A 23,407-nucleotide genomic window follows, 5' to 3' on the forward strand; every position below is an offset into this window, starting at 1 on the left:
CAGAGCAGGAACAGCAATTTCTTTATTTTCTGAGTGTTTTTGGTGAGGTTTCACTTCACTTCTCAGAACCAGAAGGGAAGACGGTATTTCCACATGAGCACACCGAGGCTGAGAGTAAGGGAGTGCTATGGCAGAACCGCCCAGGGCTTGATGGCCCCAGGAGCCCTCCAGGCAATGCCCTCACCAGGGCAACTCAGCGTGCAAGTTCTGAATGTTCATAGTGGAGGCTCTGCCTTCCTCACAAAATTTCCTTCCGTATTATAGGAAAACAAGAAAGCCAATCTGTCCCCTTCAAGGTACCAACAGAAAGGAGGTCTAACTTCTCATGGCAAGATATCATTGGCTTTGAACCCCACTGCTAAATGGGTGTTGCTGCCCTTGATCCATTTCAGTGAATCACAGACTCCCGTGTCTCGGGATGATGGGGGGACAAGAGGCGCATGTCAACCCCACAAAAATCCAGGACCCACCCCATGAGAATCAGATTCAACCCAAACAGGGTGGGACTCAATAGCCCGCATGTTTAATAGGTCCCCAGATAGGAAACCCAGGGGTCTGAGCACCATTCCTGTTGGGCCCTGCCCATGACCTGCAAATGAAAGCCACGTGACTTCCCCAGCACCCCACCCTATCCCACCTCGATCCGTACTTGGACCGGGAAAAGGAACACGACACAGGTGCAGTCCTTCGTGTGTCTCCTTAAAAGTGAGGGAAACCCTCGGAAGCTAGAAGCCCCTCACATCCCTTTCAAGCCACATTCCTGGGCCATTTCTCACCCATCGCTGGCTGGAGGTAGAGCTCCGGCAAATGGCTCACACCCATCACAATTCCCTTGCTGGAACTGGGGCCAGGTGGGGATTTCCTGAAGCAGAAGCACAAGCCTCTGAATACCAGAACCAAAGTGAAGTTCTGTTCTCAAGCAAGAAAGGGGAGAATCAGCAACCAACTGTGTCTCTCACAAAGAATAATTATACTTAAAAGATTCAGTGAAGGGGTCCTGCAGAATCCCCCAAGCAGTCCCCCTAGCCATGCCAGCTTTCAAGCAGAAGTGGAGAAATAGTCTCTTAGGAGTCTCTTAAAACTGGTCTCCCCATCCCCAAGAAACAATTTAAAAAACCCAGAATTCAGAGCAATCTGTCACAAACCCAAAAGAGTATGTGATGGGAGATTTCTGGAGGATAGAGGGCAGCTGTTGGCCCTAGTTAGCCATTCTGTTACCTGAAAGGTTATGCGGCAGCACCCAGAGACGAGACCGGGAACGGAGAGGTTCGGGCCAGATTTATTCAAAGCCGACAGAGACCCACCTGGGCAGGGCAAAGATGGCACCTGCACTGAGGGTAGGTGGAGGCCTCTTTTGAAGTAGATAGATTCCACTACCTGTTGGAGGAATCTGGTGGGCTAGAGTCCTTCTGGCGGGAATCTTTGGGGTAGGGCTAGTCAGGCCTTTTGTATTGGGGGGAGGAGAGAAAGGTTTGTGTGGAGCCGCACTGGGCCTCCAACATTTCAAGAATCCCCTGGTTCCATGCCTCCCATGGCCTGGGGAAGATGCTGCTACACAGCTGGCAGATGTGCTCATAAAAGGTCTTATCTCGTCTTCCACCCAGCCATCCAGCCATCCATACATCCACCCACTTATTCAGTGACGTTCCCTGGGACCTTCTCTGTGTGCGCTGAGATAGGCAACTGGGATTCAGGAGGGTGAACAAGACAGAGAAGACTCCTGCTCTCAAGCAGGTGGCGTTGCAGTGGAAGGAGACAGACAGTAAAGTGCGCAACCTGCAAATAAGTTGGTTTGGGCTGGTGCCAGGTCTCAGAAGGAGATAAGCAGGGGAAGGTGAAAGCCCGGCAGGTGGGGGTGGGCTAGGGAGGGCCTTTGTGGGATGGGTGCAAGTTGGGGCAAGACAAGAAGGACGAGGAAATCTGGGGATGATGTTCCAGAAGGACAGCAAGTGGAGAGGATTTGGGCAGGAGGGGGCTTGGGGAGCATAGAGGAGGCCCTTGTGGCTGGAGGTCCCTAGAAGCAGGAGGAGGGACTGGTGTCCCCAGAGTTGTGAGGGCTGCCCGGGGCCGTGCCAGCTGTGCACACTTCCCACCTCTGTAGCTGATATTCCAGTCGGGGGAATGGGGACAAGGCTGGGATGGGGGGTGGGGACCTGGGTCAAGAACAAACCTCAGTGTTGCTCACATGATTAATTAACTGGCCCCAGAGCTCCAAGGCACAGTGCTAAAAATACCTGCTTCCCTCTGAGATGTGGCAGCTGCCACCCTGCAACTTTTACCCATGCCATTTGTCATAATTTGACACTGCTAAGGAGTGTCCACAGGGCTGTGTGGTTGCTGGAATGGGACTCACCCACAGCCCACCCACCAGCTGGGCCTCGGAAACTGCCCCTGACGCTTTCCCACCTTAAACCACCTCCCATCCCTGACCCACCTGCTCCCCTGCCCCTGCCACAGGCTCAGGGCTCCTCCTGGAACTGAGCAGATGCCTCCAGAGGCGTGAGCCAAGGCACTCTGGAGAGCAGGAGGGCATCGGTGGGTGCCACGTTTCACACCACCGCAACTCTACACCTCGGATCAGAGCCATCTATCAGAGGACCTGCCAGCCCGGAGCGACACTTTAATTAAAATATGTAAAACATCCTGGTGGGATTGGATCTGAAGACACAGGAGCAGGCCTTGGACACAAGTTGGCCTTTCTCCAGCCTGGGAGAGCCAGGACTTCACTAGAAGGGCCCTCTGAAGCAGTCTGGAGGAATGGTGATGTTTGCTACCCACCATGCCCCCACTTACACAGAACTAGCACAGAACTTAGCCCAGCAAGGACATCTGCATGAAAGAGAGTCCTCGAGTCCCCCAGTCCTTGGGCCAGCAGGGTGACCCCAGTTGCACTCTGGGAAGCTCTTGGCATCAGGCCCATTGCCAATGTTGGGGGTCAGAATGTTGATTACCCCATCCTCAGCACTAATTTTATTTAATGGCCCGTTGTGACGCTGATACTTGGACATTTACATAAACTCTTTAGCAAAGCCATTTCCATTTCCCAGACTGATCAGCTTCCCAAGTGGACTCTTTGTTCAGACTTTGCTTTCCATGTTGACGGGAAGAGTGGTAGAGGCAGAGCTGTTTAGGGCAGGGATGAGCAAACTTTTTCGTAGCCAAGTTTGTATAAAACCAGAACAACTTATTTCTAGGCCAAATTTTTTAGTCCAACTTTTTTTTAAAAAATCAGGAAATGGAATATTTGCAAATTGTTTTAAGCATCCTTTGAATTTCTTTTTCCCCAGCGCTGAAGACGTTCATGATTTTTTTTGTTTGTTTTTGTTTTTGTTTTTGGCCAGGGCTGGGCTTGAACCCACCACCTCTAGCATATGGAGCCGGCGCCCTGCCCTTGAACCACAGGCACCACCCAACGTTCATGATTTTTACTGAAATGTTAAAACCTGCGCAAATATCATGTGCTATGGTCTCACTCCGGACTTCGGGCCTGTGACACACTTCCAGCCCAGTGATGTAGACTATGGGGAGTGTTGAGGGATTTGGGGCTGGGGAGGCAAATTGAACCCAGTCAGAGACCAAGGGCAAGAAAGGAGCCCTGTTAGGAGATCCTGGTCCTGGGAGATCAAAGGGTGAGGGTATCACTTGAAAGCAAATCTCACACACAACGGCAGGAGGGGCGATGGGTGTGTGTTACATGGATGGCTGCTTCTCCCTCCCAGCCCCAGCCTGCCCAGAACAGGGTGGGGAGAGATGCCCACAGGCTTCAAAATAACCCATGTGGAGATGAGCTTCTGCTCTTGTCAGCCTTACCCCTCCAACCAGGGACAACTTCCTCAGGGCAGAGCCACAGCCACTGTCTGCATGTCGGGGTGTCAGGCTGAATTATGTGAGCTTAAAAACCAAATCCCCTCCTTCCCGGGTTACTTAACTGTCTGCCTGGCGAGGCTGGGAGATTACTGGTGACAGACACCAGGGCCTGCCTGGCTGCTCCAGACAGAGAAGCTTTGATCACCTGGAAAACTCCAGACACTAGGACTCCTAAGGATGAGTAATGAGCTCAAACCATCGGAAAGTTACCGTGCATTGGGGACATGCACTGCTCCCACAGATGCCTGCAAGGATGGCCCCGGGAGCGGGGACACAATCTTCTAGAGTCCTGGGAGGAGTCTGACCCTATACCCACCCCACCAGACCACCCAGAGCCCTGCTGGCCCCCTGGGGATGTGGGGACCTTTCTATGCTCTGGGCATTTGGCTGTTACAGGGTTGGCTTGGGGTGCAGTGGCCAGAATTTATCTTTATATTTAAGAATACAGCCTCCTGTATCCTGAATACACCATTCATTCATTCATTCACGTATATGTTCAACACACATTTATCCAATGACTGAGATAAGACAGAGAGGGTGATGGATGCTCAGGACAGAAAACAGCTCACCTTGGGCTCTGTCCTCAGGGGACTTGCAATCTTCTGGGGAGACAGTACGGAAATTCCGGCACCACAGGTTCTTTGATAAGGGGCCTGACACGGTTGGCTGCAGGGTATTGAGATTGTCCAGAGTGGGGAGACTCTAAGTCACACCGCCCCTTCTGGCAGGGGGACGAGAAACAGGCTGGGATGGAATTCACAGATCCCAGGTCCCTCTAGGCTTGGGTTGCATTCGACCGTGTGAGGGTCCCCAGTCTCAAGTTGTACCCACCTCCCTTCTGAGCTTCCCTCCTGCTCCAGGGTTAGATGGGAATGTGTCAACCTACTTTGACATACATCAGAATCACCCTGGGAGAGTGTTAAAAAGTCGTTCTTCAGGTCTGGGTTTCCTCCCCAACAGATTCTAATTCAGAAGGTCTTGGGAGCCTGGACTTAGGGTGAGCAACTATCTTGATTTGCCCCGAACCACAGAATTTTCCAAATGTAAGGCTTTCAGTTTTTTTTTTTTTGAATTTAATAACAGTTTATTTATCACTCATATTCATAGCTCAGGAACACAGGTCAGTGACAGATGTCTATGTAAATCAGCCCAAAGAAATTCTTTGTATTTCAAAATTATTTGATGCTCTGAAAGACACCAGCCTTCTTCATCTCCTCAAAATCTTTCATAGAATCATAATTTCTGTAGAAATCTGCATATGCCTTCTTTCTTGGTTCAGCCACAGCAAACTTATAGAAAACTGCAACCCCCAGGGATACAACAAATGCTCCAACAATATGAATCCGCAGGCGCCTGGCCAAGAGGCCACGCATCTGAGGTTTGGCCAAAGCACTGGAAGCCATGGTAGTTACTGTCCTTGATGGGTTCCCAACCTCAACGCGTCCTTCCCAGCTGAGGTACACACAGCTCAAGGCTTTCAGTTTTAAAATTGCACCAGTCCCAAGAAAACCAGGACAGGTTAGTCACTCAGGCTAGGGCAGTCACCACTAGTCACTGACCAGTAATGTTCTTTTCTTCCTGGGGTCATGGAATCCCAATTTTGATCCAGCAGTAACATGCTCAGGAAAGGGGAACCCCCCAGAACCCGAGGAGGTAAGCCTGGGTGCATTCAGTATTTCCATTTCCTGCTGCTGGTGGTTTGTTTAAGGCAGGCTTGTGACCCACTTCTGGCCAATGAGTTGTAAAATGAAGACTTGTGGAAAGAATACTGCATCTGAAGAGAAGAAAAGCAATGATATTTATATAGAGGGAGAGAGAGAAAGGGGGAGGGGATCACCCCTTCTACCTTGGAAGCAATTGTGGGAGATCGTAATGGCTGGAACTGCGACAGGTATTCGACAATCATAGGCAACAATCCCAAGGATGCTAATTCAGCTGTGCTGAGGATAAACAATCAGAAGGATTTTTTTTAAGTCTCCATTTTCTTATAACATCACTGAGACCCTACATAAAACCTGCAGTTATCTACCTGCAATCTAAATGATACATGGTTAAACATCTTTCTTGCCCAAACAACTACCATCTGATAGTCCACTTATTGCAGTTATGACTGTACAAGGGGCCTAGAAATCAGCATTTATAATTAGATCCCCCAAACCGTTCTGATGCCTACCATCCATCTACCATGTTTCCCCGAATATAAGACCTACCCCAAAAATAAGCCCTAGCAGGATTTCTATGCATTTGTTAAATATAAGCCCTACCCCGATAATGAGACCTAGTGATTAAATCACCCTGCATTTCTGCGCAGAGTGGTAAGGAGGACTAGAATACCTTTTATCTGCCACAGCTCCTTTCTCTGAGCCGTTGGCACGTGCACGGGTGCATGTGTGCACGCGTGGTAACTGCCGTCACAGGCATCCTATTGTGCACATGCAAACAGCTAGGGGAAAGGAGTTCACGCATCACTAGCACCAGCCCCACCAACAAGGTCAGCTCACCCTGTCAGGTTCCAGAAGAAGACTTAACTGTATTTGAATAAATGTAGATTCTTGTATTATACTTAATAAAAATAAGACATCCCCTGAAAATAAGCCATTGTGTGTCTTCTTGAGAAAAAATAAATATAAGACAGTGTCTTACTTTCAGTAAAACATGGTAGGTAATTCAGTGATTCTTAAAATGAGGTCCTCAGACCAACAGCATCAGCATCACCTGGGAACCTGTTAGAATGCACATTCTCAGCCCCACCTGGACCTTCTGAGTTGGCAATTCTGGGAGATGGGGCCAAGCAGTCTGTATTTCGACAAGCCCTCCAGATGATTCTGATGACTGGTCAATTTTAAGAATCCCTGAGTTAATCAGAGGCTGAGATGCCCTGAGTAATACCAGACCGCAAAACTTCCGGATGGAAGGTTAAAACTTAACTCGTGTCACAGCTGTTTCTTGGTATTGCTTGGAAACTAAGGCGGTGTGTCTTCTCACCTTCGTGATTTCTGAGCTGTTTTTCCCCCTTCCTCCCTAGTCTTCTCCAGGGAGGGGTCATTCTCCAGGTCATCTTGCATCAGTTGGATGCTTTGGCCAGAGTTCTGGCCTGTTGTTATTCAATAGCCTCCCGGTGGTGGGGAGGGAGGCAGTTCTTTGCAGTCAAGCCTGGCCAGGGCAGGAGGTGAACTTGGTTAACCCAGCAGCTAAGGAGGGAGAGTGAATGTCAATGCCCTGGCCCAGTAACCCGGGGTGACTGTTTATACCCTCCACATAGGCCTAACTTATCCGACATCTGCACCGCATGACAGCTGGCCTAGGAGGAGAGGGGGAGGCAGCCCCATCTTCTCTCTCCTCCCTGGGGATGCCCTGCCTTGACTGGCCTTTTATATTCCAGGCAGCCCCCTACTTCTCATCAATAATGAGTCTCTCAAAACCCCGGTAATAGTCCGAAGGCAGAGAGTGAACAATAGACTTCACCTTGCACGAGGGTTCCATTCTCAGCTTAGAAGGAAATGATAAAATCCCTAATTACACCTCCTCTTTGGAACGCTTTCTTCAACAATAATCTTCGGCATTTTCACATATGCTCTTGAATTTTGTTATTCTTCACAATTGAGCCCACTGTCAAATGGTTATTCAGCGAGCATCACATTGTGAAGAATAATTTATTAAAAACAAATAATACTAATTCCTTCCACTACTTCAGTGTTTCCCATGTGCCAGGCACAGGGGCTTTAGCTGCACTGTCCTTTTAAAGCAAAAAACCACCAGCCCAGGCTTGCCTGCCCAGGCTCATCTTTGTCCTGGGTGAACTGGATTTATCAAATAAAGCCAAAGCCACCCATATTTATCAAATAAAGCCAAAATTCTGTAAAATATTTAAACCCGTGTACCACTTCCATGATGTGGTCCACGCTTGACAATGACCCACTGGCCAGCGAATGCCTGTGTCGCTGAGAACCCATCAGCTGAGGTTCTAGACACCAAATTCAGCACGTGGGAGGCACCCAGTGGTACTGAAGTGCATTCTCAGAAAGTGAGGGCTGTGCCCAGGTTCTGCCTTGCTTCTCTCGTCAGGCTGAGTGTCTCTGGCACCCAATGCCACTGGTCTTGTGTTGGGCCATCTCTCCTCTCAGAGGGCCACACCCAGCCTCCTTTGTTTTCAATGTTTTCAACAATTAAGGCTGCTTCTAGGAGAGGGGGGAGCTCCTTGGGCAGACACACTTGACACTGTGGCTGATCTAACTCAGGATTAACATTTTCCTTGGCTAGCATCATTTGGTCATTATTATAACTGAGACCTAAACACCAAATGGTCTCTTTGGTAGCACAGTTTTGGTAAGCAGAAAAGCCAGAAAAGGCTAAGCAGAAAGAAACATTTCAGGGTGTCTTTTGGTATCTCCCTATTAAGAGGATACCATGTGGCAAGTTGGCCTGAGAGCTAAGCAAAGAAGCTGCCTAGTTTGAGGGGGTTGTGCAGCTGAGCCATGGGAGCCAAGCGGCTCTGTCCTCCCACCCCCTGAATGTCATCTGCTGTCCAGGTAGGTGTCCACCTCACACAACCCCATTTTCCTGCTGGTTTCTGTGCTGAGGGCATCTCAGCTGCTTCCTGCCAGCCACAGAAAGACTTTTTCTGCCAAAGGGTAATTCCCACCTACTCCAGACCTTGTCAACCCAGAGAATAGGGTGAAAAGATCCAGGGAAGGCTCGATCCAAGGAAGGCCTGGCCTTTAAAGCCTCCTCATCTGATTTCTGGCACTGGCACCAGAAGAGGAGGAGAGACTCATGGGTTAAGGACAACAGGTCAGCAGAGGCTTGCCAAGGCTCCAGAGGGTATTACTTTGGGGGCACTGTATTCTAGGGGCCTTTAAAAGGCTGGTCCTTGGGAGAAGTGAGAACTGTAAAATACAGCTAGGCCAAAACCCAAGAGCAGGCAAGTGAAGGGCCCAGCCCCCTCGCCCAGACACAGAGCGTCCCAGCAACAAAGCTTTCAGGAGTCAATTCGCTTCAGCAGATGCACCATTCTGTCGGAGCAGCTCCCTTTCTCCCTCCGTTCTTGCCGGGGGAGGTCAGAGTTCACATCAAATGTCATTAATCATCTTCTTGGGGGTGGGGGGGTTATTAGACAGTCCTATTAATCAGAGGCCTATCACACCCACAGCCTGGCTGGGTCGCCATTGTCCTGTTCCTCACCTATCATAGAAAGATTAGATTATCAGTGACAACTGAGACACCCTTTGAGTCACAGGAAAGCTGGAGATTGGGGTTGCTTTTATTTATTTATTTTTTTATTTATCCTCCTGATTTGAGGATGAGCTGTTTCTTGTCTTGTCACATGGCATCCTTTTCTCCAAAGAATCAGCTTTAAGAATCCAATTTGTCAAACTGGACAATAACTGGCAAATCCATTTAAAAAAAGGGGGGGGGCCTCAGTGACTTTATCGAAAAGGTAAAATAAAGCAGAAGGTTTTAAACGGGGCCTGAAAGGATTAGAAAATAAGTTGCATTTGACAACAATTAATGTCTGAAAAGCAGAGGCTTTGTGAAAAGGACCAGGCAGAGATGTGTCCAGTAGGGATCCTGGTGACCCACATAGCTGGGGTCTGTCTAGTGCCTAGACATCCATCCCCCTTCCAGAGTGGAGTCAAATTGAGTGGAAGCCTGGTGTTAAAAAGAAGGTGACATCTTCCAAGCTTCCGCCTAACTCTCCACCAACCAGTAGCCAAAGCAACATCAGCAACAAAACAAACACAACAACAACAACAAAAACCAAGGACAGGACAGCACAAAGAACACAGCTTTCCACCTCTCCCAAGTCTGTGAGAGACTCAGACACTCAAAAGCTTCCAAGCTCCCCATAATGAGGAGGCAGAAAAGGAAGGGGAGCTTTCCAGTCCCCTGAAGCACAGAGACCAGAGTGAACACCTATGTTAGCTTAGATGGGACCAGTGCCTTGGTGACACTGGAGTCCAGGGGTTACAAACACAGATGAGACCAAGAAGGAATATAAACTGGGTTAAGAGCAAACCCAAGTGGTATGGTGAGGATTGTGGCAAGACAGTGGATGGGCCTGCCCACAAAGGCAGCAACAACCCATCCCCTACTCTTTGCACTGTGGGAGGGGAAGGTTCGAATCCACCAGCTCGTCCAGGTTTCAGGAGATTCTAAAGACTTACGTTTTTATGTGAACACTCCCTATTTTAATTACTGGCAACTTAATTCAAATTCTTTTTAAAAAATCACTGTGCATACTAAAATAAAACCCAATTTGGCCTCAGGCCTGGGGTTTATGACATTAATCTAATCCACCTGCCTTCATGCAAATAAAGATCACAAAGCCCAGAGAGACTGGTAGCTACAGAGGTCACACCACTGGTTAGAAGCAGAGCCAATCAAGGCAGGAGTCTGGTTCTGATCTCCAGCCAGGCACTCTCTGCTCCAGACCTGGATATATGAATACGTATATGACCCATCAGCAGGTGAGTTCACTCGAGGGCAATAAAAGTGGTAAGAGAGAAGAGCCTTAGCTCTCACACCTTTGCTGTGAAATCTGAGAAAGGACTTTATACCCTTGATAACACAGTTATTTAAGTTTTATACTTGCAGCCTGGCTCTGAGTGTCCTCTGTGTGGGTGCTATAGAGGTCTTGGGCAGGGGACAGAGGGGCTGCCTGGTGACCCTCCAGTTGCAGCTATGGACTTCCAGCTCTGTGGAGGTGCATTTGCACACTTGGCCACAGCAAAAATCTGGAGCTGGGGAGCCCAACTACCTTTGTGAATACCAGCTCTGCCTCTTAACTAGCTGTGTGACTTCGGATAAATCATTCAACCTCTCTGGACCTTAATTTTCTGATTTTAAAAATGGGAATTAAAAATGGCACAAGACAGAGACTGCCGCATTAACAAGTGCTTTAAAAAAGTTGTTGTATAATAGAATCATGTTTTATGTTATCTTCAAATGTGCCTGACATTGAGACACAACATTATAGAAAAGTGGGTCTAGAAAGAATCTTAGAAACTATTTGAGTTTGCTTATCCAAACTTAGGAAAAAATTAAGGTCCAGAGATAGAAAAAAGTTTATATTCTGCTGTAGGCACCTGTGAAAATCTGCATTCCCACAAGCATGGTTCAATTCTCAGCACTTCATAGCCCTGTGCAGACCATTTTGCTGTCCTACCATGACCTCACTGGACATAAGGAGAGTTTTTACTTTAAATGTATTCAAAAGCAAAGCCATAGAAGCCTTCAGACTCCCAAATATTTCAGCAACGTCAGCATAGTCAACACTGGTTAACGCGTCCACTCCTGTGCTCATTAAAGAAAGATTTATGAGACAACTTGGGGCTGTATTTGTCCACTGCAAGCTTGCAACCGGCTTCGTTTTTAGAAAAGATTATTCCCCAAAGCACTTTGAGATCATTAGCGAGAGGTTGAGTTTCAAAGAAATTTTGGTGTTTTGGAAAAGAACTGTATGTCTTTATACATTGACTTACGTGTGGCTGTACATCTTTACACACTGACTTATGCGTGGCTGTGTGTCTTTATACACTGGCTTGTGTGTGGCTGTGTGTCTTTACACACTGGCTTGATAGATTACGATCAAGCCATTGATCATTTATGAAAACTGCGCATTTGAACATGTTAACTGTTGACAAATCTCAACAAATATCATGTCTGCCTCTGGTAGGTGATTAATTAAAAGCTCATGGAGGTGCTGGGATAGAAGGGAAGGATTAAGTGCTAGAGTGTTGGGGCACAACCTGACTACTCACTTGGCTTTAAGGCCTTGTGCGAATTTCTTAAACTCGCCGAGTCTCCACTTACTCATGTATGAGCTCCCTTCCACCCAGGTGGGTGTTCATCTGTGGACAGGCATTTACTGAGTGATTTGTAGATGGTGCCTCTTAGTAAGTGCTGGGATGAATCAGCTCAAAGCCAAATTCAGGTTAACGTTAAATGAGAGGAGAGAACAATGAACACATTGAGCTTTGGGCTTCTACTTAGGATTCTGATCTAAAGGCCAGTGGCTGAGTTATTTAAATAAGAGCCTGAACTCTTCTCGGAGCTCCCCGGGACTCTGAAGTTGGAGACCTGACTGAGTTTCAGTTTAGGCATGCTATTTTTGATTTATTGACCTTCCTGCAACCTTCTCCCATACTGCAGCAATCTGAGACGGGAAGCATCTGGTGTAAGGGAGGAGCTGGGCCTTAGAGGACATCCCAGAGGGCACAGCCCATGCAGCCCAGAGACCTCTGGCCGGTTCTGCTGCTGTGGGGAAGAGTACTCGAGAGTTACCATCTACCTGAGAAGTACAGAGGTGAATGATAGCACTGCCAAGTGGGAGTCAAGAGAGTAGGGGGCCTGGAGTCTGAGACAGAGACAATTTGGCAGTCAGAGTTTACTGAGCATTTACAATGAGCAAAGCATGACGGTTCAAGTTTCACACCCAGAATCTCATCCAGTCCTCACATCAGCCCCATGAGGTAGATGTGAGTATCATCAGAGCTGGGAACACTGACAAGTTACGCTTGCTGCTCACGGTCACGTGTGTCCCAGATTTCAAAGCATGGTGGCTACACTCTGGCCTGCCAGCCACACAGCTTCCTTGAACACAGCTGACTCTTTTCAGAGCTCTGACAGGGGAATCCCAGCAGCCACGCCGGCACCTCATTCCCTCTTAGGGCAAATCTCTCCCTCTGCCTGGAAATACATCCTTCTAAAGAGGCCTGTGCTTCCCTCTGGGGGCCCTTTCTCTGGATGCTGGGATTCTGGAAGTCACCTGGGGCTGCATGTTAGCACACCGAACACACACACAGAACCCTAAGCTGCAAGGGGAATTCCTGGTGCGCTGCCCGGCCTGGGGAAGAAGCGGTGGCCTCCTTTCCTCTCACCGCCCCTCCACCTGCCACCCTCCCCACCTGGCATCCCGATCTGCTGCCTGCTGGGCTGCTGGACTAGGAAGGACAAGTCCTCTCCATGCATGTCCAGGGCTGTGTTCTTGGCGTTTATGACCTTACAAAGGCCCTCCCCTAATGTGCTATTTAGATTTGGGGGAGGGGAGAGGGCAAGAAGGAGAGAAAAGAGGAATAGAAGCAGTCTAAAATAAGTGTATTGGCCACCAGGAGAGAAACTCAGGGCTCATAGAACCAAGCGAAGTATTTGTAAGCTCTCAGCCACCTGAAGTGTAGCTCTTTCCCCCTACATGCTTAATAAAAGCTGACAGCCCGCATTGTTCTGCCACAGCGAGGTAGCTACATCCCAGCGATAGGGTGAGGGCAGTGAGGGACAAAGGCACCAGAGCTAAGGGGAGGGGTGGTGGTGGGAGGAACATAAGAGTGGGGGCCAGTGGGGGGCGACTTTTAATCGGGGAGCCTGGCGGGAGACCCTGGGAATGGCAGCCCACTGACAGTGGAGACCAGGAGCTCCAGATGGCTTTTTGTCTCGATGTAATAAAAAATGTCATCTGACAGGCCCTGGGATAGGACTCGGGGAAACAGAAGACTGCAGGCAGGGGAGTGGGAGTGGGCCGGGTTAAAGGCACCAGAGTCTGAGAAAGACAAAAAGAAGTGGCTGTCTCTTCAAGCAATTACGGGCTTTGCAAATGACATTTAATTCCAGAGGTGCACACCAGGGACAAAGCCAGTTGTTTTCGGGTCTTGACAGGGGTGGAAGAATTGCAAATGCTCTGGACACTTGGCCTCTGAAGAAAGGTGGTAACTTGGCCAACTAACCGTGGATGTGGGCTCTTTGTATGCACCCCCCCCCAGTCATTAGGGGATGATAGAAAGATACAGGCCTTCCTGGTGCAATTTAATTGCTCATAGACCAAAAAGTGATGAGCTCCATCAAATTGCACAGACATCCTGTAGGAGACCAGCTGCCGTATTAATGTGGCTTCTCGGAGGGGGACACGCCCCCACCTGCTTCACCAGGAGCAGAGAGAAGCCCAGGGAAACAGTGGTACCCCCGTGGCCTCTGATGGGGCTGTCGCTTTTTATTAAGTAATCTCTGCCTTTCAGATCACTGCTTGTTTTCCTCCCAAAGGTCTTGGTTGCTGTGCAGGCCCAGCACCACAGCAGGCTCTCAATAAATATTAGACAGTGGATGCTGGTGATGTTTCCAGATTTCACTGTAAAGAACAACTTGTCACCCAGGGACAGGCCCCATTCTAGGACTATGGTGTGGTCACCAAAGCTGGATAGCAGGAAGTTTAAGGTAGGATGAGTTAGGGGCTCTAAGGCAAGGAAATGAGGCAGGAAGGTTGGCAGATACCAGCAAAGGCCTCTTAGAGAGACAAAGATTTCAAAAGGAAGATGTGTAGTTCTGGTGAGGATGTGGGGAAAAGGGCATTCCCGCTAGGGGGTGAAGAGTAGTGTAAAGGCCTTTCCAAAACCAAGGTGTCAATATTGACCAGAATGTAAATGTACGTGCCCTTTGAGCAGGCCCCAAGGGCGTGTACATTTGTACAGATGTGTGCAAAGTTGTAGATATCAGAAGATGTTCGTGGCAATGTGGTTCATAATGAAAAAGGAGAAGCAACCTTCAAAATTCATCATTAGGTGGCTCGGCACCTGTGGCTCAAAGGGCTAAGGCGCCAGCCACATACGCCTGAGCTAGCGGGTTCAAATCCAGCCTGGGCCCGCCAAACAGCTGCACCAAAAAATAGCTGGGCGTTGTGGCGGGTGCCTGTAGCCCCAGCGACTTAGGAGGCAGAGGCAGGAGAATCGCTTGAGCCCTGGAGTTGGAGGCTGCCGTGAGCTGTGATGCCATGGCACTCTACCCAGGGCGACAGCTTGAGGCTCTGTCTCAAAAAAAAAAAAAAATTCATCATTAGGGAATACTCTCCATTATTTAAAAATAATGAAGTGAATTGACACCTGTTGATGTGGAAAAACCTTTAAGACAAATTGTTTAGAGAAAAAAACTGATCAATAAACAAAACATACAACGTAATAGCATTATGTTTAAAAAAAAAACAACAGGCTGGGCACAGTAGCTCATGCCTGTAATCCTAGCACTTTGGAAGGCCGAGGCAGAAGACTGCTTGAGCTCACTAGTTTGAGACCAGCCAGAGCAAGAGCGAGACCCCATCTCTACAAAGAATAGAAAAACTAGCTGGGCATTCTGACAGGCACCTCTAGTCCCAGCTACTTGGGAGGCTGAGGCAAGAGGGTTGAGGTTGAACCCAAGAGTTTGAGGTTGCTGTGAGCTCTGATGACGTAACAGCACTCTACCCAGGGTGACTGAGTGAGACTTTGTAAACAACAACAACAACAAAAACCCCAAACCTAAATCTGAGCAAATATATGGACATATCTAGACATAAATGCACAGGTAGTGGTTACCTTTGGGGGTCATTCAGAAGAGATGGTGGGCAGAGGTTTTCAAAGGGGCTCTTTAACATTTTTCTTTCAAATTTTTATAATGCAAATGTCTGCACGTGACTCACATAATTTAAAAATTAAAATATGCATTTGACAAACATCTATTTGTTTTAGGCATGAGCACCGGAGTCTGATCAGGCCTTGAGGCCAGCTCTGCCACTGTCTTGGTTCTGACACAGGCCAAGTCCTCCGTGTCTCTGAGCTTTGGTTTCCTCCACTCTGGGGGGCTGGGGCGAATGGTACATACCCCATAGGTGGCTGACAGGTTTTGATGACATGTGCCTAGAAGTGCTCAGCGCCTGGTGCAGTCTCAGCCCTCAACAAACAGTCCTGGTTAATACTGTTGCCGATCAAGTCCTCTGAGAGTCTCTTGGAATTGGGGGAGGAAGTAGAGAAAGCAACAAGAAGACCAAATTACCCAATGAGGAAAAGTCTCAAAAGTTTCCATGGTGCTGGGAAGATCAGCACATCAAGGAAACCAAGGAATTCATCGACTAATGTGAATATAACTCTTTGTCTCTTGGTCCAACAGGTCTGGGTGGATTCCCATCACCTCTCTGCCTCCTGATTTCAGGCAACAGAGATAGGAGATTGAATTGTGGGCCCCACACCAGTGTTAGATGCAGGTTTCATTGCTCTTTGGCAATGATGAAAGGGCAGGATGACTTTTTTTCAAGAGCTACCTCCCAGATTGGGGCTTCTAGGACAACGTATGTCCTTGGGCATAAACAGGCTTGACTCTCTCTGAGCACAACTTCCTGTCCCTCAAAAAATATTAGGTTAGAAAAGTTATCACTTGCTGGGCACAGTGGCTTACATCTGTAATCCCAGAACTTTGGAAGACCGAGGCGGGAGGATCCTTTGAGCTCAGCAGGTCAAGACCAGGCTAAGCAAGAGCAAGACCCCATCTCTACTAAAAATAGAAACATTAGCCCAGTGTGGTGGTGGGTGCCTGTAGTCCCAGCTAGTGGGGAGGCTGAGGCAGGAGGATCACTTGAACCCAGGAGTTTGAAGTTGCTGTAAGCTAGGCTGATGCCACTGCACTCTAGCCTGGAAAACAGAGTGAGATTCTGTCAAAAAAAAAAAAAAAGCCATCCCTAGAGCTATCTACTGAGCAGACAGAAGGGGTCGATTTACATAGTTTGTGCTTATTAAATATATGTTGAAGGATTTAGTAAAAAATAGACAGGAAGAAATGAAAAGGCAGAATACATCCCTAGCTGCCCCTCAATAAGGCCCCTCAGAGTGGACTGGGAGAGCTGTGCACAAAAGCCCCTTGGGTCTCTATTTATTCCGAGGAAATTGATCCCAGAAAAGGTGATGTTCTTCTAGAGATGCCTCGCAAGTGAGTGGCCCAGGCAGAATCTGATTTTGAGTTTCTGGACCAGTGCTGTCCGGGAGAAGAACTGGAACCATATTTGTAATTTAAACTCAATCAGCAACCATATTAAGACAGAAAAAGAGACAGGTGAAATTAATTTTAATAATGTATTTAACCCAACAACCCAATACATCTAAAATATTATTTAACAAATAATCTACATAAAAATATTGAGATGTTTTGCCTTCTTCTTTTGCATATTAAATCTTCCAAAATCTGCTGTGCATCTTACCCTCCCAGCACCTCCTAGCAAGGACCAGGAACCTTGCAAGTGCCTAATGGCCAGTTCTGCTTCCTTCCAGTGTCAGGCTGCAATTACACGGGGGCTTTGTGTTGGGGTTGGGTGGGTGAATACTGGGAGACTCAAGAAAGAAATTCATGATTTGGTGAGTGCACAGCACATTTATGAAAGGGGAGCCACCCACAGTGAGCCAGGCCAGGCACTGGGTGGGGTAGGATGGAACTGAGCTTTAGATATAGATGGGAATGAGCCAGTTAAGAGCAGCACCCACTTGTCAGGACAGAGAGAACCCGGGGAAATGGCAGGAGAAACAACCCGTGCGAGTGGAGGCTATATGAGCCCCAAAGTAGGCCCGGCCAGCTGGCTGGGGAAGAGCAGCCTCCAAACTCCAGCAAGGGGCTCCTTCTTTGAGACAGAGGACTCAGCTCTGTGAGTCCTGTGAACTTTGACAGGGCAGGACACGTGCTTGCCTTGTCCCTAGGCTCCGCCTACAGCACGCATCTGTGTTTGCCCCCAGCCAAAGTGAGCAGAGCGAGCTTGAGACAGCTATGTAAGATATGATGCCTTGAGGGGTTGACCACCTCACCATGACGTAGCATCAGCAAGAGTGGGTACAAATCTCTGCCCTGACACTTACAGATGTGACCTAGAGAAGGTTATATTTTGAGCCTTGATTTCCCCAGCTACAAAATAGGGAGGCTGTTTGTGCCAACCCCACTGCCGACTTGGTGAGGTAGTTGGGAGTGTTGGGAAAACAGTGCATGTCAAGCCCTCTGCAAAGAGCCCAGGGCGCAAGGAGCCCTCCCCACGTGGCCACTGTGTGTGGGCAGTGCACCTGTCCCTGCCTACCTCACTTGACTCAGGAGCCGGACACGTGAGTAGGGTGGGGATTGGAGGGTGGGCAGTCTTTCTTGTCATCCCAATGAGAAACAGAAAGAAGGTGGCAGGCCTACGCTTTGCTGAGGCCACACGGCTACAACCCCCTCCAGACTCATTTTAAGACATTTCTGATTAGTTTGTAAGGTGGGATATTTGTTTGTTTATTTTTGTTGTTGCCATTTGGTTTTGCTTCTAACCAAGAAATAAGAAGCTGATTTCTCTCGTATCTTCTGCTGATCAAGTTTGCAGAGTGGTGAGGGCCAGGTGTGTGGAGGGGAAGGTTCCATCCACTCAGTGGAAACTGGGGAGAGTGGGCCCAAGGGGGGATGTTCGCAGGATGCTGGACTGGGCTGACCAGTCCAGGAGACCAGGGTTCAGGAGACCTTGAGGACCCCCTGTGAGGGTCCAGAGGCCCCACTCTTCCTATCATCCCTATCCAGAAAAGGGCAGGGCTCTCATTTCTGCAGTTACCCCTGTGGGACTGGAATGAAAGTGTCATCTCACCTCTTAATCTGTGTCCTGAAAGCAACCTGGAATGTCATCTTGTCCAAACGCTTTGGTTTGCAGGAGACAAAACCGAGACAGAAAGAGGCTGAAAATTATGCTCAAAGTCACACAGCTAGAGAGAGGCTGAGCCTGGTTTTATGCAACTGATAAAGGTGTGGGGGAGCGAGGAGGATGGAAGGGACAGAGCCCAGGGGGAGAGGGGATGGGACTGGTAGAGAGTGCTTCAGCAGGGGAAGGGCCGCAAGCCTCCTTATGCCATCTGCACGGGGAAGAGGCCCAAGCCTTTATTTGGCTCATTCAGAAAGGCAGATTTACATCAAGATGAAAGAGCGACTAGAGAGGATTGTGGAGGGGATCTGACAGAGGGAGACCTTTTCCATATTCCAGGAGGCCAGATCACTTGGGGCAGATTCCAAAGGCCCGTCTTCAAGAAAAATAATCTGATCTCTGATTATACAGCAGTTAACTTTGGGGAAACTGATGTGAGACTGTATAAAGTATCAGTGTGACTCCCTTCCTTGGGGAAAGGACTTACAACCTCAAGTCAGCTGGGACTAGAGTCAGTGAGATCTATGCTACTGACGTCATGACTAAGAGCGCAGGAGACCCAAAGGATCCGCAATCTGTTTCTCGGGGGCCTGAAGTATGGCACAGGCTATGGTCTTTGGAGGAAGTTTGAAGGCTGCAGACCAGATGGCCTCTTAGGTTTCTCCCACCCTGAAGAGTATTTGCTTGAACTGCTGGATGGTTCTGTTCCTAAAAGGCTGAACTGGGTGATCCATTCTCCTCATTCAGCCCAAGCTGGCTTTCAGCTCAGAGCTTGCTTGGGCACAGGAGAAGGGGAATGAGATGGGGGAATGGGATTCTACAGCCTCTTCCCGGCTTCCCAGCTCTGATGGCCTTCTCCCTCACCTGAGGTGAGAGGGGGGTAATGGTTCTGAGCAACCCTCACAACCATACAGCCAGAGGATTAATTAACGCAGCTAACATGCTCAGAGATCCCTAAACGAGGGCGTTAGCCAAGGGCCAACATTATTAGAGTAATGATGGCTATTAGGATTACGCTATTGTTATTATGTTTGCTCTCTCAACCCTTAAATCACACTCCATCTCGCCATTGCTTGCATTTTTATGTAATTATAGCTTATATAGGTAACAAATGGATATTTCTGCAAGCCTGGGAGAGAGCCTTCTGCATACATTAATTTGCTTGATTAGTTCTCTATTTGGTATGCTTTGTTCCCCCAGACCCCCCTTTCCTGCTCAGCTTCAACAGAAAATTAATGAGTTTTAACACCTTGTAAAAGTGGGTTGTGTCATGGGAATACCTCAAGTGTACTCTGGGTTTTAAATCCACACATTCAGAGGCTTCCTAAAGGTTATGCAAAGGTTAACAAACAATTAATATGTTGAATCAGTGTGCTAAATCTGTTTACCCAATCTCTGCAATCTAAAGGCCATTAGCCATCAGCCTCAACACTTTACATTGATCTCTCTCTTTCCTAACCCACCCCCTACTCTGTTCCCTGAATAATTGGGGTGGAAAGAAAGAAAGAAATTCTGAATCAAGATCAGGATACCTGTGTTTCTCTCAAAAGTTTGGGATTTGTTGCTACTTAAGACTCAAAGCTTTGGGAGTCCTAACCGACATGATCAAGGGAATTGAACGTTTTTGAGAAGATGGTGCAAGAGGGGAGGCAGTTCTGCCTTTTTGACCGTGACCAAAATGTGAGTTAGGCTCATACATGGTCAGCATAGCGCATTCCTGCTTCTTGTGTTGATCCTCTCCCTTGTTGGTAGGATGAAGGAGGTGGAGAAGAGGTGTGAGATAACTCCCACCTTGGGGGATAACAGGAAGAAGCTTCCTGTTGGGGCCCAGAATGTTCCTTTCCTTAGGAGACCAGAGGAAGAGGATAAGGAATAGCCAAGGGCAATCCAGGCAGTGCCATCCCCCTACAGGGGTCTCCTAATTCTTCAAACAATCTCGTTGTTCTCTCTTTCTTTGAGGGGGGTCTCATTGCTTTGGGGTGCTGCTATTGGTGATGATAATGATGATCCTGACGATAATGAAGAAATGACCTTGACTTATCTCTGGAGTCCAGGATACGTGAGAAGAGCAGCATGCAAGTCCTTTCCAGCCTGGTGCCTTTCAAGCCAGCTAAATACCATTGTGTGTAAATAACGTTGTAAAATGTCTTGTATTAATGGTGATCATGAAGACACTGTGCCAGGCAGCATCCTAGGAGGTCTACCGGAACTATCTCATTCTGATTTTTTTTTTAGCAACATTATCCCCATTTTGCAGATGAGGAAAAGCAGGATTAGAGAATTTGACCAAGATCGTGCCACCAGGAAGTGATGATTCAGCTCTCTTTGATGCCAAAATACATGTTCTTGACTGCAAGGTTATAGTACCTCCTGCAAGAGAGGAGAATGTTTTATTTAACAGGAATTATACACTGTCTCTTCTCCCAGAGCAAATCAGATGAGTCATTTCAGCCCTCTGCCCTTTTTTCTTTGCCTGGAAATGAGGGTATTTGATGTGTGACTTACAAGAACAGAGGGGAAAGCAGAAATATCATAGATACCTAACCATCAGAAAACGGAAAATAAATGACAGTATATTCACTTCATGGTTCATTATCAATCATTAAAAATAAATTTTACAAAGAGTTTGTTAACAATCAAATGAGTTAATGTCAAAATAATTGAATAAAGTGGGATATAAAATTACATCTTAGATATTGCCTTATTATAACCACTTAAAACATCATACACTGAATGCTAAAGTGTTTGCAGGTGAAGGATACTAATGTGTGTTGTGTTGCTTCAAAAGGCATCCAAAAGTGAGGATTAATAGGGTGGTGCCTGTGGCTCAAAGGAGTAGGGCGCCGGCCCCATATACCTGAGGTGGTGGGTTCAAACCCGGCCCTGGCCAAAAACTGAAAAAAAAAAAAAAAATGAGGATTAATGGATGGATAGATAGATAGCAAATGTCAATTGTAGAATCCAAGTGGCAGGTATAGAATGTTCACTTTTTTACATATGTTTGGAAGTCTTCAGAATAAAATATTGAAAAAATATGTGTAAAGATACTGAAAGGAAAAACTCACAGATGTTAAGAAGGATCGTTCTTACGAGACAAGATTATGGGTGGTTATTTTTCCTCCTTCTACTATTTTAGTGATTTATTTCTGTATAATAAACCACCCAATACTTAAGAGACTAAAACTACGTTCATGGGCCAGGCGCAGTGGCTCACACCTGTAATCCCAGCACTTGGGAGGGTAGATCGCTTAAGCTCACAGGTTCAAGACCAGACTAAGCCAGAGTGAGGACCTCCCCCCCCCCACTGCCTTCTCTAAAAATAGCTGGGCATTGTGGTGAGCACCTGTAGTCCCAGATACTTGGGAGGCTGAAGCAAGAGAATCTCTTAAGCCTGAGAGTTTGAGGTTGCCGTGAGCTGTAATGTCACAGCACTCTATCGAGGACGACATACTGAGGCTCTGTCTCAAAAATAAATAAAAAGAAAATTACGTTCATTGATTAAGATACCTGTTCGTGAGTTAGTGACTTAAAATGACAGCTGTTTGTTACTCCTCCTGATTCCAAGGGCTGGTGAGTGGCTTGTTGGCTGGTTTTGTCGGGGTTCACTCAGGCAGCTGTGCTGAGCTGGAGAGTTGACTAGGGTCAGGACCCGGGACGGCCTCCCTGACACAATGGGTAGCTGGTGTGGGATGATGGCAGGCCAGGCCCTCCACGTGGTCTCTCATCCCAGGCTTCTCCATGGATGGCAGTCTCAGGACAGCATCGCAAGAGAGAAAAGCAAAAGCAGAAGCTACGAGGACCACTAGCCTCAGAAGTTGCCTAGTCTTACTCCCTGCCCCCTTCTATGTGGACAAAGTAGGTTACAAAGCCAACCCACCTGCAGCAGGAAAAGCAGCAGACCCCAGCTGGGGATGGGAGCAGCAGCAAAGCCATATTGCAAAGCGTCATGATCCTGGGTTGGTATGAATCTGGGGCCATAAAGAACCTACTACATCTAATGCAACAAGATGTTTAAAAGGGATTCTTATGTCAGTATTTTGATTGAGGCCCCCAAATAGAAAGCAATGGGTGCAGAGCAGGGCAGGATGCCGGGCGTCTGGGCAGGGCTTCCAGATCAGTCAGCAGTGGAGCGTCTCTGACCTGCGGTTTTTTAAGAGAGGCTTTGAATGCCTGAGTCAAGTTGAAGAGACTGAGAGTAAGGATGCCTTTGAAGAGAGAGAAAGTAGGGAACTTAGAATCAAAGAATTCGATCGGTGCCCCTGAAATCCGAAAGATACAGGGAAGCAACCTCATTCATGCCCCAAATCAAAGACAAAGGGCTAGCTGGGGAGGCCTGCATGGCGGGGCAGCCGAGAGGCAGGGCAGTGGTGAAAGGAACGGCACTGCTAAGATTTGGTGGACTGGAGATACAGGTGCATTTCCTGTGGGCCACACGAGGACTTCCCCTGAGAAAGATCCCTGGAAGGGGGGTTCTCTCTGCTAGAAAAGCGAGATGACCACCACGAAGCCATGTGTATGTAGCCAGATGGAAGAAGCATTGTCAGCGATAGTGGGAGATGATGTCTCTGAACAACCCCCAAAAGCACCCATGGGAGAAACACACCCAGGGGATGCCAGGCGATGACTGTCTCAGTCAACTAGGACTTGGTTGGCCTGTTTAGCTTCTCCCCATCCTTCTCCCACATCTAACAAGGAGGAGGCAGCCTGGCAAGGGGGCAGGGGGCAGGGGAAAGTCAGGGAAAAAGCAGAGAAGGGGCTGACCACACGCCTGTGCCCACAGGCCACGCTTGGGAAGGGAGGGGTTGTATTGCGCAAGAATTTGATATGAGACCAGGACTTGACATTTTATTACCTGAAGAAACAAGACTCTTAATTAATACCTAGGAGTATCCAAAAAGCTAGAGAAAGGGGAAACGAATTCACAGAGCCGGTCTGCAGGGGAGGAGAGGGGAGAGCAAAGTTGCTTTCTCTTCACACCCCCCAAGCCCCAGCTCATTCAATCACCTGCCTACTCCCTATCTTCCGTTTGTCATATCGAACTGGCACGACGTATACAGAGAGTGAAAAATAAACTCTATTTTTAAAAAGAAAGAAAAGAGCTTTGCAACTCTA

At 48.0% G+C, this 23,407-nt stretch overlaps 1 protein-coding gene across 1 annotated transcript; it reads right to left on the minus strand.

Annotated features, from left to right (window-relative positions):
• Positions 1–5,042: 5,042 nt before the first annotated feature.
• LOC111727107 (cytochrome c oxidase subunit 6C-like) lies at positions 5,043–5,319 on the minus strand. The gene has a single exon (XM_023516629.1). The coding sequence runs from the start codon at positions 5,268–5,270 to the stop codon at positions 5,043–5,045; it is 228 nt and encodes a 75-aa protein (XP_023372397.1). The 5' UTR covers positions 5,271–5,319.
• Between the last annotated feature and the right edge of the window lie 18,088 nt (positions 5,320–23,407).

The sequence above is a fragment of the Otolemur garnettii genome, unplaced genomic scaffold, assembly GCF_000181295.1.
Source record: "Otolemur garnettii isolate 467f Iridium unplaced genomic scaffold, OtoGar3 scaffold00094, whole genome shotgun sequence".
NCBI lineage: Eukaryota > Metazoa > Chordata > Mammalia > Primates > Galagidae > Otolemur > Otolemur garnettii.